General features: G+C 35.9%; 1 protein-coding gene across 2 annotated transcripts in view; it reads left to right on the top strand.

The window, feature by feature from the left end:
• NOL4 (nucleolar protein 4) overlaps positions 1 to 14,143 on the top strand; it is a 482,864-nt gene that overhangs the window by 130,031 nt on the left and 338,690 nt on the right. For both annotated transcript variants that reach the window (XM_069099880.1, XM_069099881.1), the window contains exons 3-4: positions 8,217 to 8,328; positions 9,992 to 10,104. In XM_069099880.1, coding sequence (XP_068955981.1) covers positions 8,217 to 8,328; positions 9,992 to 10,104 — 225 coding nt within the window. The remainder of the gene's footprint in view (positions 1 to 8,216; positions 8,329 to 9,991; positions 10,105 to 14,143) is intronic.

The following is a 14,143-nucleotide window of genomic DNA, read 5'->3' as shown; positions in this document are numbered from 1 at the left end:
TTTCTCAGTTGAGTCTCCCATAACATACCATACTTTGGTTAACCGTTCCTCATTTTATTGGTTGCTCAAATTCTACAAAAAACTTGGTAAGTCCTTCCAAGTCAAATCAACATAGCCTGTGATAGTGGTGACTTGAGTGTGAAGATGGGAAATGGTGACGATAGGGAGAATTATGGAAAGCATCTTTCTTTCAGCATAGTATGGCATAGTGAATGAAGCTACTAGATTTGAAGATAGGAAGGGCTACTTCAGATTCTTTTTAGCTGTGTTACCCTGGGGAACTCATTTACTCTTTTTCAACTGAGGACATTGGTAAAATGCTAAATCTATGATCCTATACAGAAAGGCCATTTGTAGATTATATAGAAAGTTTGTCCTTCTCCATTATATAAACTGTCTTTGAGAAAAGAATTAGACATGGCAAGGGTCACCCACCACATCCTCAGCCATCACCAGTCATCCTGATTTTTGTCTTGCTACTGGACTTTGATGATTCTGGAGGAGAGAGTATAGCCAATCACTTTGCACAGCTCTGCCTTACTCAAATCCAATTCACATGCAAGACAAGACATTGCCCTTGTGATGTCATTAGTCCTTTTTGATACTGATGAATGAACAACAATTGTCCATAGTCCAAAGCTCTTCTCTGCTGCCAGGGGTCATATTCTATTAAATTGCTTCCTGTCTGGAGTGTCTGCCTCTCTATATCCATGTCTTTCTGGAGTGTGAGTCTCTACTGAGCACTAGATGAAATTTATTCTACTGTTCAAGTAGTAACCCCCCCCACACACACCTTCACAGCTGCATGACTGATGATAGAAAAAGAGAGATTCCCTCTTTTCCCTCCTTCACTGGTTTCTTCCATCAGTAGTAGATTTCAGCTTAACATCTCTTTCTTCTGACATTTTCCATAGTTTAGGAATTTGAAGCCCACAGAGATGTGGCTAAGTTGTGTGCTCAGCCAATCATATTGTTCCCTTCTTGACTCAATCAGAGAGGCGTTTATATCTAATGAAGGGATCACAAGAAGTGACCGTTTGTTAATACGTTAAAACATCATCATGTGGTATTATATTGTATGATAGTCCCAAATGAGTGGGGGCTGGGAGAACCCTCCCAACCTCATTGCTATTGCATTAGTAGAAATCTAGTGTCTAAAAAAACGATGACAGTCCTTTTCTACTTCTCCGAAACATTACCCTTCCTACTTTCAGTTTTAGATTTTACTTTGTAGAAACAATATTAAGGAACTAGAGCACACCCAAAGAGGTTGGTGATCGAGTGGTTAGGACTGTGGTAAATGGGGACTGACTGAATGAACGTAGAATATTTAGCTTGAAGAAGGGAAAGTATAGAGAGCAAATGTGGTAACAGCCTTCATTTATTCAAATTAATGTTATATGGAACAAGAGTTAGACTTGTTTTGTTTGGACTCAGATGGCAAAAAATGGTAAAAAAAATAGTGTAAGTTGTGGAAAAAGTAGATTTGATCTTTATATTTTAAAAAATAGTTCCTAATAATTAGAACTCTGTAAATGTAGAATTGACTTCCTTGGAGGATTGTTTCTTTTCTTACCTTAAGGTTGAATAACAAGTTCATGGAATATTTTCAATGATATTTCTCATTAGGTATATCCTGTACTATACCACCTCATTTGATTCTAATTCTAAGATTCTCTTTGTTTTTTTTTCCTACATATAGCCTGGATTTTGCTATGTTTTCACCGTAGACATAGATTTTTGTTGTTGTTAAGTAATTTCAGTCATGTCTGACACTTTGTAACCCAAATTGGGTTTTCTTGGTAAAGAAACTAGAGTGACTTGTCATTTCCTTTTCCAGCTCATTTTATAGATAAGGAAACGGAGGCAAGCACAGATTAAATGACTCACTCAGGGTCACACTGCTAGTAAGTGCCTGAACTCAGGAAGATGAGTCATCCTGACTCCAAGGCCAACTCCATCCACTGCACCACCTCTCTGCCCAAGACATTGATTTACCCCCTATAATTGTAGTGTTCTGTTTGATTTGAAAATTTGGATTCAGAATCAGGACAGTCAATGCCAGATACCATCAGTAACTTATTATATGAACTTGGGTGATCCAACTAAGCTCTCTGTACATAACTTTATTTATCTGTCAGAGATTGCTGATAAATGCTAGCACCAATTATTTCACAGGATTATTGTGATGATTAAATTAAAGAATGGATGTGTACAAAAATTGTACAAGTGTAAGGTATTGCAAAAAATCATATCTGTGCTCGTCTAGAAAATTCTGTGTGTATACACACAATATACATATGTGTGTATATACACACATACACATATTTAACATATATCTTTAGCCCTGAGATGCTTAACAGGTTAGTGTCCCTTTTTGGTTTTTATTGACTACTCTTAGCTTGTTAGAGAGAATTTTATGATCTTGTCCCAGTCCTTTATTTCCATGTTTATTTATTATCATAAGTAATATATAAGAAGAGACAGTAGCATATCTCTTGAATAACTGCTAGAGCCCCAAAACTGGCAAAAACCACCAACAACCCAGAAATAGTTGATTATCAGATGCAGTACTTCAAAAATTTAAGAATAGCATATTTATTTCTTCTCACTCTTCACATATGAGGGTTTTGGGGTGGTGCATAGTAAAGTACTGTCTATGCATCAAATGCATTTTACAATGATACAGATATTTTAATTCTAATATAAATGGCTACTATAGTGTAAGATATAGAATGTAGTTGCATTTGGCAAGAAGATACGTGCAAGTCAAGGAAAAGTACTTGTACATATGTTTTGATACTTTCACTGACTTGATGGTTTCATTTGTATGAACATTTCTTCTTCTGATGAAGAATATTATGCCTGCATGTCTTTCCTTTCAATGAAATTCTTGTCAATGTTTCCCTACAAATCTTTCAGAAGAAATTTACCCTTTGGTTGTAGGTTCACATTTTTTTTCTTTTAATTATAACTTGGATGATCCACCTTGATAATGCTTTTACATATATAGATTTTGGAATATAAAGCATCATTGGTAACATGCTATAAGCTAGACCTAGGATTATGTCAGATGCCACTAGGCCCTGCTGCTGGGATGGTTGAGGCTGGTGGATCACTACAGTTTAGGAATTCTGAGCAGCAGTAGAGATGAGCCAATCAAATGACTTCACTCTCTGGCAACAATATGGTGGACCCTAAGGAACAAAGGGTCATCAGCCTACCTAAAGAGGGCTGAATCAGCCAAGTCTGGAAAAAAGAAAACCAATTAAAGCTTCTGTACTGATCAGAATTAGAATGGCCCATGAGTAACTGTTGTATTTCTAGCCTCGGTGAGCCAATGAGATCTGGACTGAAAATAAAATAAAGCAAAAATGTATATAGAACACTCATCCTTACTCACCACTTGTATTTCTGTTGCTATTTGGATTTTTTAAGCGTTATAATTATATGTTTATTGCATGTGTTCTGTGCTTTGTAACCATCAATAGCATCATCATGAGAAAATCAATGTGAGTTGCTGAACCTCAAGTAAAAGTGAATGGCCACATTGACGGGTTGGATGTTATAATTGTGATGCAGAGGTAATTATTGTTTAGTTACAGGTTGGACTTCAGGAGTGGGGAACCTGTGCTTGGGTGAGGCCTTTTGAATGAGTCCAAGTTTTACAGAACACATTCTTTTATTAAGGGAATCTGTTCTGTGAAGTTTGGATTCAGTCAAACAGTCACACTTGAAGACCTAGAGGGCTACATGTGGTTTCAAGGCTCTAGGTTCCTCCCCCCCCCAACACCCCGGACTAGATGGATTCTGCAGACGCTTCTAACTATGAAATCCTGTGATTCTATAATTTTGTGAAAGGGATGTTTTGTTTTGTTTTGTTTTTCCCTCAGAGACAGCCAATCAGGGTAATTAAAGGCATCGTACAATTTTCCAAATGCACACTAACCTGATGTCCTCCTCCTCCTTAATTCCTGGTCTGCTCAGTATTCTATGATGCTTGTCCAAAGTGCACATTATAATGATGAACTAATGTCAGAATCTGGATGAAAACCACGTCGTGCATGTCAGACTCTCTGCAAGGTGTTTGTTTTTTAAAAAATCCACTGTAGCGATTGTGTCAATATTGCAAAAACATTTTTGAATTATTGTTCCTTATCTGTGGATACAATTATATATTCTGTTAGGAGTAGAATGGGGAGATAAAACTATATTTTAAGAAGAATATCATTCTAGTGTACCTCTTGACTTACCTACTACTGACCAGGGTACCAAACATTCTTTTTGTTACCCAGGCTTGCAATCTAGATGTTATCTCCTTCTCCTCCTCAGTCTCTCTCATCCTGCAATACTTTATCCAATTAATTGTTAATTCTGTCAAACCTAGGCTGGTTCACTCATCCACATATATATATGTGCGTGTGTGTGTAAACATGCATGCATACACATGTGTATATTAATATAAATATGTCTACCTGTGCATGTGAATATGCATGTGCATACACATAAACATACAGAACATATGCATACATATATGTGTGTCTATATATGTTTATGATTCATATGTGGATCTGTCCTTCATAACATCTCTCGTATATGTCCCCATCTCTCCTCTGATACTGCCATCACCCTGGTGTAGGCTCTTATCATCTCACACCTAAGCCATCACAAAAGTCTGCTGGTTGATACATGTGCCTCATCTCTCTCTACTTCAATTATCCTATACTTAGTTGTCAAATTTATCTTCCTAAAGTGCAGGTATGATCACGTCATACACATCCCCCTCCCCATTCATTAAATTGGAGTGGCTCCCTGTTACCTCCATGATCAAATATAAAATCCTTCATAACCTGCCTCCTTCCTACCTTTCCAATTTTCTTACACCTTACTGCTCTCCCCATACTCTTTCATTCAGTGACACCAGACTCCTTGCTGTTCCTGGCACACAAGAGACATTCCATCTTCCTACTCTGAGAGTTTTTTACTTTCTCTTCCTCCTCATCCCCAACTCTGTGTTTCCCTGGATTCCTTCACATCTTTTTTATCTCAGCTGAAGTCCCACCTTCTGTAAAATGCCTTTCCTAGTCTTCCTTAGTTTTAATGCCTTCCCTTAGAGATTACCCCCAATTTGTGAGTTCCTTGAGGTAAGGGACTGGTGGTTTGCTTTGGGGTTTTTTTCCTCACCATGTATTCCTAGCACTTAGAATACTAACTACTATGTGTCAAGCACATAGTAGGTGCTCTCTAAATCCTAGTTGAATTGATTTGACTTGATTTTTGATCATTTTTTTGTCTGCACATGCATAAAGATGATCTGGTGTTTTAAAGCTAGTAATTCCAAGTCTTCATTGCAATGTTGCCTTATACTGACATCTACTCTCAGAAGATGGAAATAACTCTAAATCAGGAATTAGCCACTTATTTCCCCCTTGATGAGAAATTAAACAGGTGGAGAATTGGATATTTACCAGACAACTTATCTTTAAGTGGCTCTTCTTCTCTTGTCCTCTATGTCTCTTTGGCCAGGGCAGGAAGAATTGGTGAGGGTGAGTAGGGGGCAAAAGACAGAAATCCTGCAAAGGAATAGGAACCCTGGAATGATGGCAGGTTAATATGGTTTCCCAACATCTAGAGAAGTACTTTCAAAAGAAATACTTCTGTTAATCAGAATGGATATGGTAATGCCAAGATATCCTCTTAGGATCAGTCTCACAAAGAACTATTTATTAAAAATAAACACTGTTTTTTTCTTTTACTCCTTTCTAAAGCAACTAAAACAAAATTGGGCTTTGCAGTTACAGTTTTTATGTGTTTGACTATCATGCATATGTTTTGCTGGCTGTAGGGCAAAATATGCTGGTGGGGGGTGGGAGTGTCATGATTGAAAAATGATTTAATGAAAAGAAATTAACTTCAAACTGTGCTAATGGTCAGATGAGTTATACAAATGAGTCAGGTCAAGCTTAAGTCTATTTAGAAAGATTCTGCAGAAAAAAATAGTATTGGGAATTACAAGAAAAGGCAAGTAGAGAAGAGGGTCAATGCCATTGAAACTAATGGAGCTACTCGTCAAAATCCAGGCTTTACAAGTTCACTTGCTCCCTATGGAGGATTTCTTTTATATGTAAGTGGAACAAAGATTTGATAGGAATACTTGATGAAAATAAATGGAGCATGCCTGTCAAACCCAGGGTGCTAATGAATCTATTGGTCAGCCCCATTAGTTTCAATGGACTTAAACTTCAGATATATTAAAGTGCCATAAAGGCATATTGACTGAATGTATGTTGGTGACAATATTTCAGGTTTGGTTTCTGAGAGAGATTTTAAAATAGATTATTGAATACTCCAAACTTTACTCCCCTTTTAATGTAGAAATCAGCTGAGTGTTATATTTTTTTCTGTATAAAAAGAGAATGAAAACCTGAGCTCTATTTTTTAAATACTGAACATTTCCTTATTAAATCTCTGATATGAAAACTTGTGGTAAAGTTTCTTCAAACTGAGCTCTCTCTGTCTCTCTGTCTCTCTCTGTCTCTCTGTCTCTCTCTCTCTCTCTGTCTCTCTCTCTGTCTCTCTCTCTCTCTGTCTCTCTCCCTCTCTCTGTCTCTGTCTCTCTCTCTTTCTCTCTCTCTCTCTCTCTCTCTCTCTGTCTCTCTCTCTCTCTGTCTCTCTCTGTCTCTCTCTCTCACTGTACAGCATGAAAAAAAAATAAAGTCACTGAAAAATTTCATCCTTAAAAATAAAGATCAGAGGTTTGACTTTCAGGATTTGAGGCAGCATAGACTAAATTAACTATGTGTAGATTGTCCATAGATTTTTTTTTTTATCCTAGACTGTTTTTCCCTTTTCACTCCTCATTTTTTCTTGACCACTTACACTTGATAGCTAGTGGTGTTAATGAAGAATTGAAACTAGTTTTGCCATTTAATTTTTAAAAAGAAAGCATAGGAAGGTAAATGTAAAACTTGAAAAAAAGGAATGCCAAAGCCACATTTTAATTCCTTTTGAATTATCATTTGTTTGTATTAGGTGCACCATTTTGCTCCCCTATTAATGTGGATATTCAAAAGTTGACCCTATAGATGCTGATGGAATGGATGGATATTAATACTGTATTATTATCTTTTGGTACATAACTTCCCATCTTTTTTGTTGATTTCAAGTCTATCAGAATTTATAATGGTAACAATGCATGGAACCTGAAAAATGGTGCTTACCTTTTCTAATTTTTAAATGTAGTTTGTACTTTTTTGAAAAAAATTAACATTTTTTCTAACACTTCCTGCTTATTACAGTGTTAATGATTTGATAGAAGAATGATGTCTGCATCAGCTTTCTCAGTAGCAGAGTCTTAGTGGGTGTTTCCTTTATCATGTATATGATGGTTCACTTTCACATTAGGAAGTCTCTACTTTGAAGAGCAAAAAAGTTGTTTGAAAAGTTGAGACTTACAGATTTGCTATGATAGGAGTGTTAGTATCTAACTAGCTTGTGGATGACAGTCCTGAAATTGCAAACTATGTATTCTTGGTAGTAGAAAGTCAGGCACATTTGCTCTGACAGAATTTATGATAGATTATGGGTATAAGATATGAATAATATTAAATATAAAAAGAAGTAGATGGCCAACATGTATTTCCAGGTGTGTCATTTTTTTTTTTGGAATGGAGAAACTTTGGACAAAATGTATTAACAAATGTAAGAGTTCTTATTCAAAAAAGATTTGTCATTCCTTTACGTAAAAGATTATTTTACATGATAGAACAATGAAGAAAGTGTCATAGTGCCAACTTTAACAATTACTGTTTCTGTTAGTATTCAGTTTTTTAAAAAAATAGTGGTTAAAACTGAGTTATTTTTAATGGTAGAACTATTAAAATATTTCTGGTGAATTTTTAGCTTTTGAGAAAACTACCTAAGGTATCCACAAACTATGAATTTTTGCTTTAAAAATGCAGAACTATAAACAAAAACCCATGCTGATATGACCGATTGCCTACACCACCCCCATCACAAATTATCAGCCATTCGGTGATACACAATCAGATTGGATAGATATTTCTTGAAATGATGCATGGTATGCAGTGCATGCTTTCATTGTGCTTCCTGCCATTATGATATAAAGTACCTTATTTGGAAATATAATGATCAGTTCTGTTAAATCATGTTCAATAAACTTATATAATAACACCTATATTTGTGAATCATTTCAGATTTCAGAGAGCTATGCCTTCCTACCGAGAGAAGCGGTGACACGATTTCTAATGAGCTGCTCAGAGTGCCAGAAGAGAATGCATTTAAACCCAGATGGAGCAGATCATAAAGGTAGCTTCAGAGTCAAATCCTGAGATGTAAAGTAATTTTATTCATCATACCAATTTATACCTTCTGTTTTAAGTTAGGGTTCATAAAAAACGTGGTAGACTGGAACAATTCAACAAGTCAGATCATCTCATTTATTCCAGTTAGAAGGTAGTGATTCTCAGATATCCACTTAAGGTATAGCTCAGCCATACTTGTTTGTCCTCAGCAGAATATTTGATGAGGATAAGATGTTTATATGGACACTTAAAACTAGGATACTTTTTCATTTGCCTGAGATACTTTGGGTATGGTCTTATATGAAGGTGGAGGGATCAAATATATAACCTTTCTGGGTCCTTTCCATTTCACTGAGTCCATATTTCTTAAGTGAATAAATAGGATGCAGTGAATAAATAGATATTCATCCCAAACCTTTTAATTCTTTGTTTTTTGTTTTCATCCATGGTAATCTAAATGTTTGTGATGTATAAATTGTTCAGTGAGATCAAGTTAGTTATAATGAGAGATGCACTTGCCCTGATTTATCCCCTGATGTACAGAGTTCCTAATTTGAGCTAGACCTTTGATTTCAGTAGCACAATGAGGAACTCATCAACTCTCACTACTAATTCTGATGAGCACCTGCATTTCAATTTATTCTTCGAGATTTGCCTGAGAAACTAGGTTACATAAGCAGTATATGTCAGAGGTTGGCAGCTAGATGGCACAGTGAATAGAGCTCCAGGCCTAGAATAAGGAAGACCTGAGTTCAAATGTGCTCCCAGATACTTAATAGCTATGTGACCCTGGGCAAGTCACTTAACACTGTTTGTCTCAGTTTCCTTACCTGTAAAATAAATTGGAGAAGGAAATGGAAACCGTTCTAGTATCTGCTACCATGAAAACCCTAAAACAGGTCATAAAAAATTGGACACAATTGAAACAAATGAAAAATATTTGTCTGAGCTGGGATTTGGACCCAACTCTTCCTAATTGAAGCCTTTTTTCTGTCTTTTGTGACACACGCTGCCTCTTCAAACAGCATATGAATATCCCCTACTCAGAGTAATTCCTCTCCATCTTACACCAAGAAAGTGTGTAGGGATTATGCTCCTGTGTGAGAACAAAGAGAAAAGGTGGACCCTTTTGTGCCACTAGAATGAGGTATTTTCCATTATCCAGGCAGCATGATAAACAGCATAGTGTAGCAGAAACAGTACAAGGCTTAGAATCAGAAAAAAGTGTGAAGTGTGTGATAGCTGACTCTAACACTTACCAATTATGTGACCATCTAAAAGAAGTCAACTGACTTCTCTTGACCTTAGTTTCCCCATCTGTAAAACAGAGATAATAATTCTTGTACCTCACCTGGTTATTGTGAGGAAAGTGCATTGTAAATGATAATATGATATATGGATATGCATGATGATGAGAAAGCCATGATATGAAGTTCCCTGGTGACTTGAGAGAGTTAATGAATCCCTCTGTGATAATCTATCGTGATTTGCATTTGGGAGAATCCGACTGATTTTTTTTTTTTTAAAGAACGTTTGAGCAATTAAACATATGGTGTCTCGGAACCCTATTCCAATAAGACAAATGGAAACTTTTGAGAATTGTTGAGCAAATTTAACATGAAGCTATGCAATTAATCCATGTGCCTGAAAAAATACTTTCATTCCAGATAATGGGAAACCTCCCACTTTGGTGACCAGCATGATTGATTACAACATGCCAATTACCATGGCTTACATGAAGCACATGAAACTTCAACTCCTCAGCTCCCAGCAAGATGAGGTAATGATGCTGAAATAGCTCAACTTCTAAAAAGTGTTACAAAATAAGTATGGGCAATTGGAACTGTCTGTAGCAGGTAGGCTATTTTAAAAGTTATAGTTATCTTTCATTATAAAATGGTCTTACCAGGGTTATTTATAGAGGAAAACTACTCAACTAAAAATATGCAAGTGGACTAGCAGCCGTATACGGAAGGCCTTGCTCACATTCAGAATGTTTACCTCTATTCCATAAAAGGTTCACCAACAGAGATAATGTAGCCAGTGTATACCTGTCTCCATGACTACCTCCAGGAGGATTTTAACTTCTTTCTCTATTCTTATTTCCATTGGGATCTCATCAACTATCATTATTTCAGCATATATGCATGTCTATGTATATATGTATACACATACATATACATGTTATCTGCCATGTATATAAATATACATGTGTTTTGTGTCTTATGTACAAGTACAGAGGCAAAGCTAGATTGTTAAGTAAATAGAATTATGGACCTATAATCAGGAAGACCTGACCTCAAACCCAGCCTCAGACACTTACTGACTGTATGACCCTGGGCAAGTAACTTAACATCTATTTGCTTTAATGCACTGCAGAAAGAAATAGTAAACATCTTTGCCAAGAAAACCATATGGATAGTGTTGGTGTTCTAGGGTCCACAAGGTCACAATGAGTTAGATACAGCTGAATAACTGACAACCAACAGCATATAAATATATATGTATAAATTATATATATGTATACATACACACACAAATATATATATATATATATATATATATATATATATATATATATATATATATGATTCAAAGCCCTTCATTTCTGTTCCACATCTTTTCTAGGCCTATATCTTTCTCTCTGTAAAATGTCTTCATTGGTTACCTAAAATGAACATTGAAAGGCAGAGGGCCATATAATCTCTACTCAACCCCTTAACTTACCTATTTTTAGCTATCTTCTATTAATTTTAATAAGAATGGCCATCACACAGGAGTTTCCTTTATATTGCAGAAATATTTTTAGTTTCCCACCCTCAAAGCCTTGGTTCAGACATCCATTTTCTTTTAAACGGATAAATGAAATCTGTCCTTACTTTTAGCATCTTTTCCTTTCAATACAATTTAAATATAACTCCCCAAATCATTCAAGAATACTTAAATATCTCCTGAGTATGCCCATTGTATCTAGAGACCTGGGCAGTGGAATCATGGAGACCTGATTTCAAGTCCTGTTTCTGATATATAGTAGTTGGGTGACACTGGATGGGTCATTTTCCTTCTCAATGACCTAGCCAACTCTCAAAGACTAAACACTATAGAAAATGTGCATTTCTACATTCTTAGATTGGTATTCCCCATTAGGAGTGCCCTATAAGCATATATATTCTTGTATATAAGGATATAAATGTTTTTAACTCCCCAAAAGAATGTTGTGAATATTGCCAATTTATGAACTTATTATCATGAGTTTGAAAACCATTTAAAACAATTAAAATCAATAAATATAAATTAAGTACCCATTGTACAAGGTGTTAACGAAGTGACTAAGGTTTTAGATTAAACATCAAGATCTTCCCTCACGGAATGTATAGTTTAATGGGAAATAAGAAGAGGGTACAGTTTAATGGGAAACAATTATAATTATAATATACAAGTGCATTTGAGAAATATAAAACATGAATCTCAGTGTCCCTATTTGTAAAATTAAGATACTTCCTCCTTTATTAAATAGGAGAGCCAAATGAGATAGGATTTGTGAAAGTGCTTTGTAACTATAAAGGTGATATGTAAATGTGAACTGTTATTGACTTATCTGGCATTAAATGCTTACAATTAGCACTTAATCTGCTTAATTATAGCCTTTTTTGACATCTGGACTCCTGCTATTACATGGAGAGAAATCTTTTGAAATCACAACTCTTAACTACCTCTGTTATACCAAGAAAAGTTCCTGAGGAACCAAATCTTATAGTATTAGTCAGAGATTAAGTAAAGTTAATCCTTTTCAGTTACTACAGGCCTCTCTATTCAATAACAAGTAGCACAAATATTCTATTTTTCCCCCTTTGTGCTCCATACTAGTGTAGGCAGGGGCTTAAAAAATATCCTAGAAATAACTAGAGAACAAGTTTTTCAAAAGTAATTTATTTAAATGAAAAGTTACTAAAGATTAAACATATATTTATGAACACTTACTATGTGCAAAACACTGCATCAAAAGTACTGTGGCTCCTGAACTTGTCATTCAGTCCAAACTGCTCTCTCCAAAGTTCCCCGTGATCACTTAACTGACAAAATCTAATGTCTTTTTTCTCTATCATCATCCTTCTGGATTGACCTGCAGCCTGTAACTCTGTTAATCACCCTCTTCTCTACTGGTTCTGCCCTACCTGTCTGACTGCCCTTTCTCTGTTTCTTTTGCTGGACCTTCATCCACATCAGATCTACTGACCATGAAGGTTCACAAAGCTGTCCTGGCCCTCTTCTCTTGTCCCTCTTTACATATTATTTCTTTTGGTGATCTCATAAGTTCTTATGATTTCATTTATCATCTCTATACAGATGACTCTCTTATCTACTTGTCTAGCTCTAACCTTTCTCCTAACCTCTAACTGCCTATTAGACACCTTGAATTGGGTGTCCCATAGACATATTAAACATAACATCACCAAAACTCATTATTTTTTCTCCAAAACTCTTCCTCTGCTGAATTTCCTATCCTCAAGGGTATCCTTCTCCTCCCTACATGTCATCCTTGATTCCTTATTCTTTCTCACCTCCCAAATATAATCAGTGGTCAAGTCCTGTCATTCCACTCCCCACATTTGAAGCACTCTCCTCCTTCCTCCCTCCCCTGGAGGACAATATGGAGGACAGTGGACTTGATTCACCAGACACAGAAATTATGATTAAAGATTAATGTCACACTGGAGAAATGTCCCTGATAGAGTGCCACAGGGATCTGGCATTAGCCCAGTTGTGTTCAGTATTTTCATTAATAACACGAAGACAAGGATACTATGCTTATCAAATTTATAGCTGACACAAAACTAGAGGGAATAACTAATAACTAATATGCTGGATAACAGAATCAACATCCAAAAAAAATCAACAGGCTATCATCTATTATGAGAGAATTTAATAGCAATAAGTATGAAAAGACATTGAGTTTGAAAATAAAAAATGAACTTCACAAGTAAAGAATAAGAAAGACATAATGAAATAATTCTGTGGTAAAATATTAAATCTATCTCTCCATCCATCAACAAACAACTCACTTTTATTAAGTACCTATTACTGAATATCTTAGGAATTGTGCTAGGCATGTGAGAAAAAAAAGAAAGAAGTGAAATATTACTTGCTGTCAAGGAACTTACACTCTAACAGGGGGCTTAACATATAAACATTTAAGGATATACAGAATATTTACAAAATAAATACAAAGCAGTTTGGGAAGGAAGGGCCTGAGCAGTTGGGAAGATTAGAAATGCAGACTTAAAGTGAGTTAGCAATGTCACCTGACTGGCAAGATAATTCAGACTTAGAGTGCATGAACAAAATCTTCTATCTTTTCTTTTTCTTTTTAAATGATTATTTTTAGTTTACAGCATTCATTTCCACAAGATTTTGAGTTACAAATTTTCTCCCTGTATTTCCCCACCCACCCCCCCAAAACAGCAATCCCACTGTATAGCCCCTCTCCCAATCTGCTCTCTCCTATATCCTCCTTCATCCCCCCTCTGACTTTCTGGTAGGGCAAGATGGATCTCCATACCCCAGTGCCTGTATATCTAATTTCCCAGTTGCATGTAAAAATAACAATAATAATAATATATTTTTAAACATTTGATTTCAAAACTTTGAATTCCAGATTCTTTCACTTCCTCCCTTGTCACCCACCCTTACTAGGCAGATAAGCAATTCAATATAGGTTGTACATGAGTAGCTAAGCAAAACATTTCCACAGTGAATATATTGCAAAAGACTAACTATATTTCACTCCATCCTATCCTGCCCCCCATTTGTTCTATTCT

The sequence above is a fragment of the Petaurus breviceps genome, unplaced genomic scaffold, assembly GCF_028583685.1.
Source record: "Petaurus breviceps papuanus isolate PSGF00001 unplaced genomic scaffold, PetGlider_PUasm1.0 38, whole genome shotgun sequence".
NCBI lineage: Eukaryota > Metazoa > Chordata > Mammalia > Diprotodontia > Petauridae > Petaurus > Petaurus breviceps.
The sequence above is the reverse complement of the archived record's forward strand: the minus strand, read 5'-3'. Positions and strand labels throughout refer to the sequence as shown.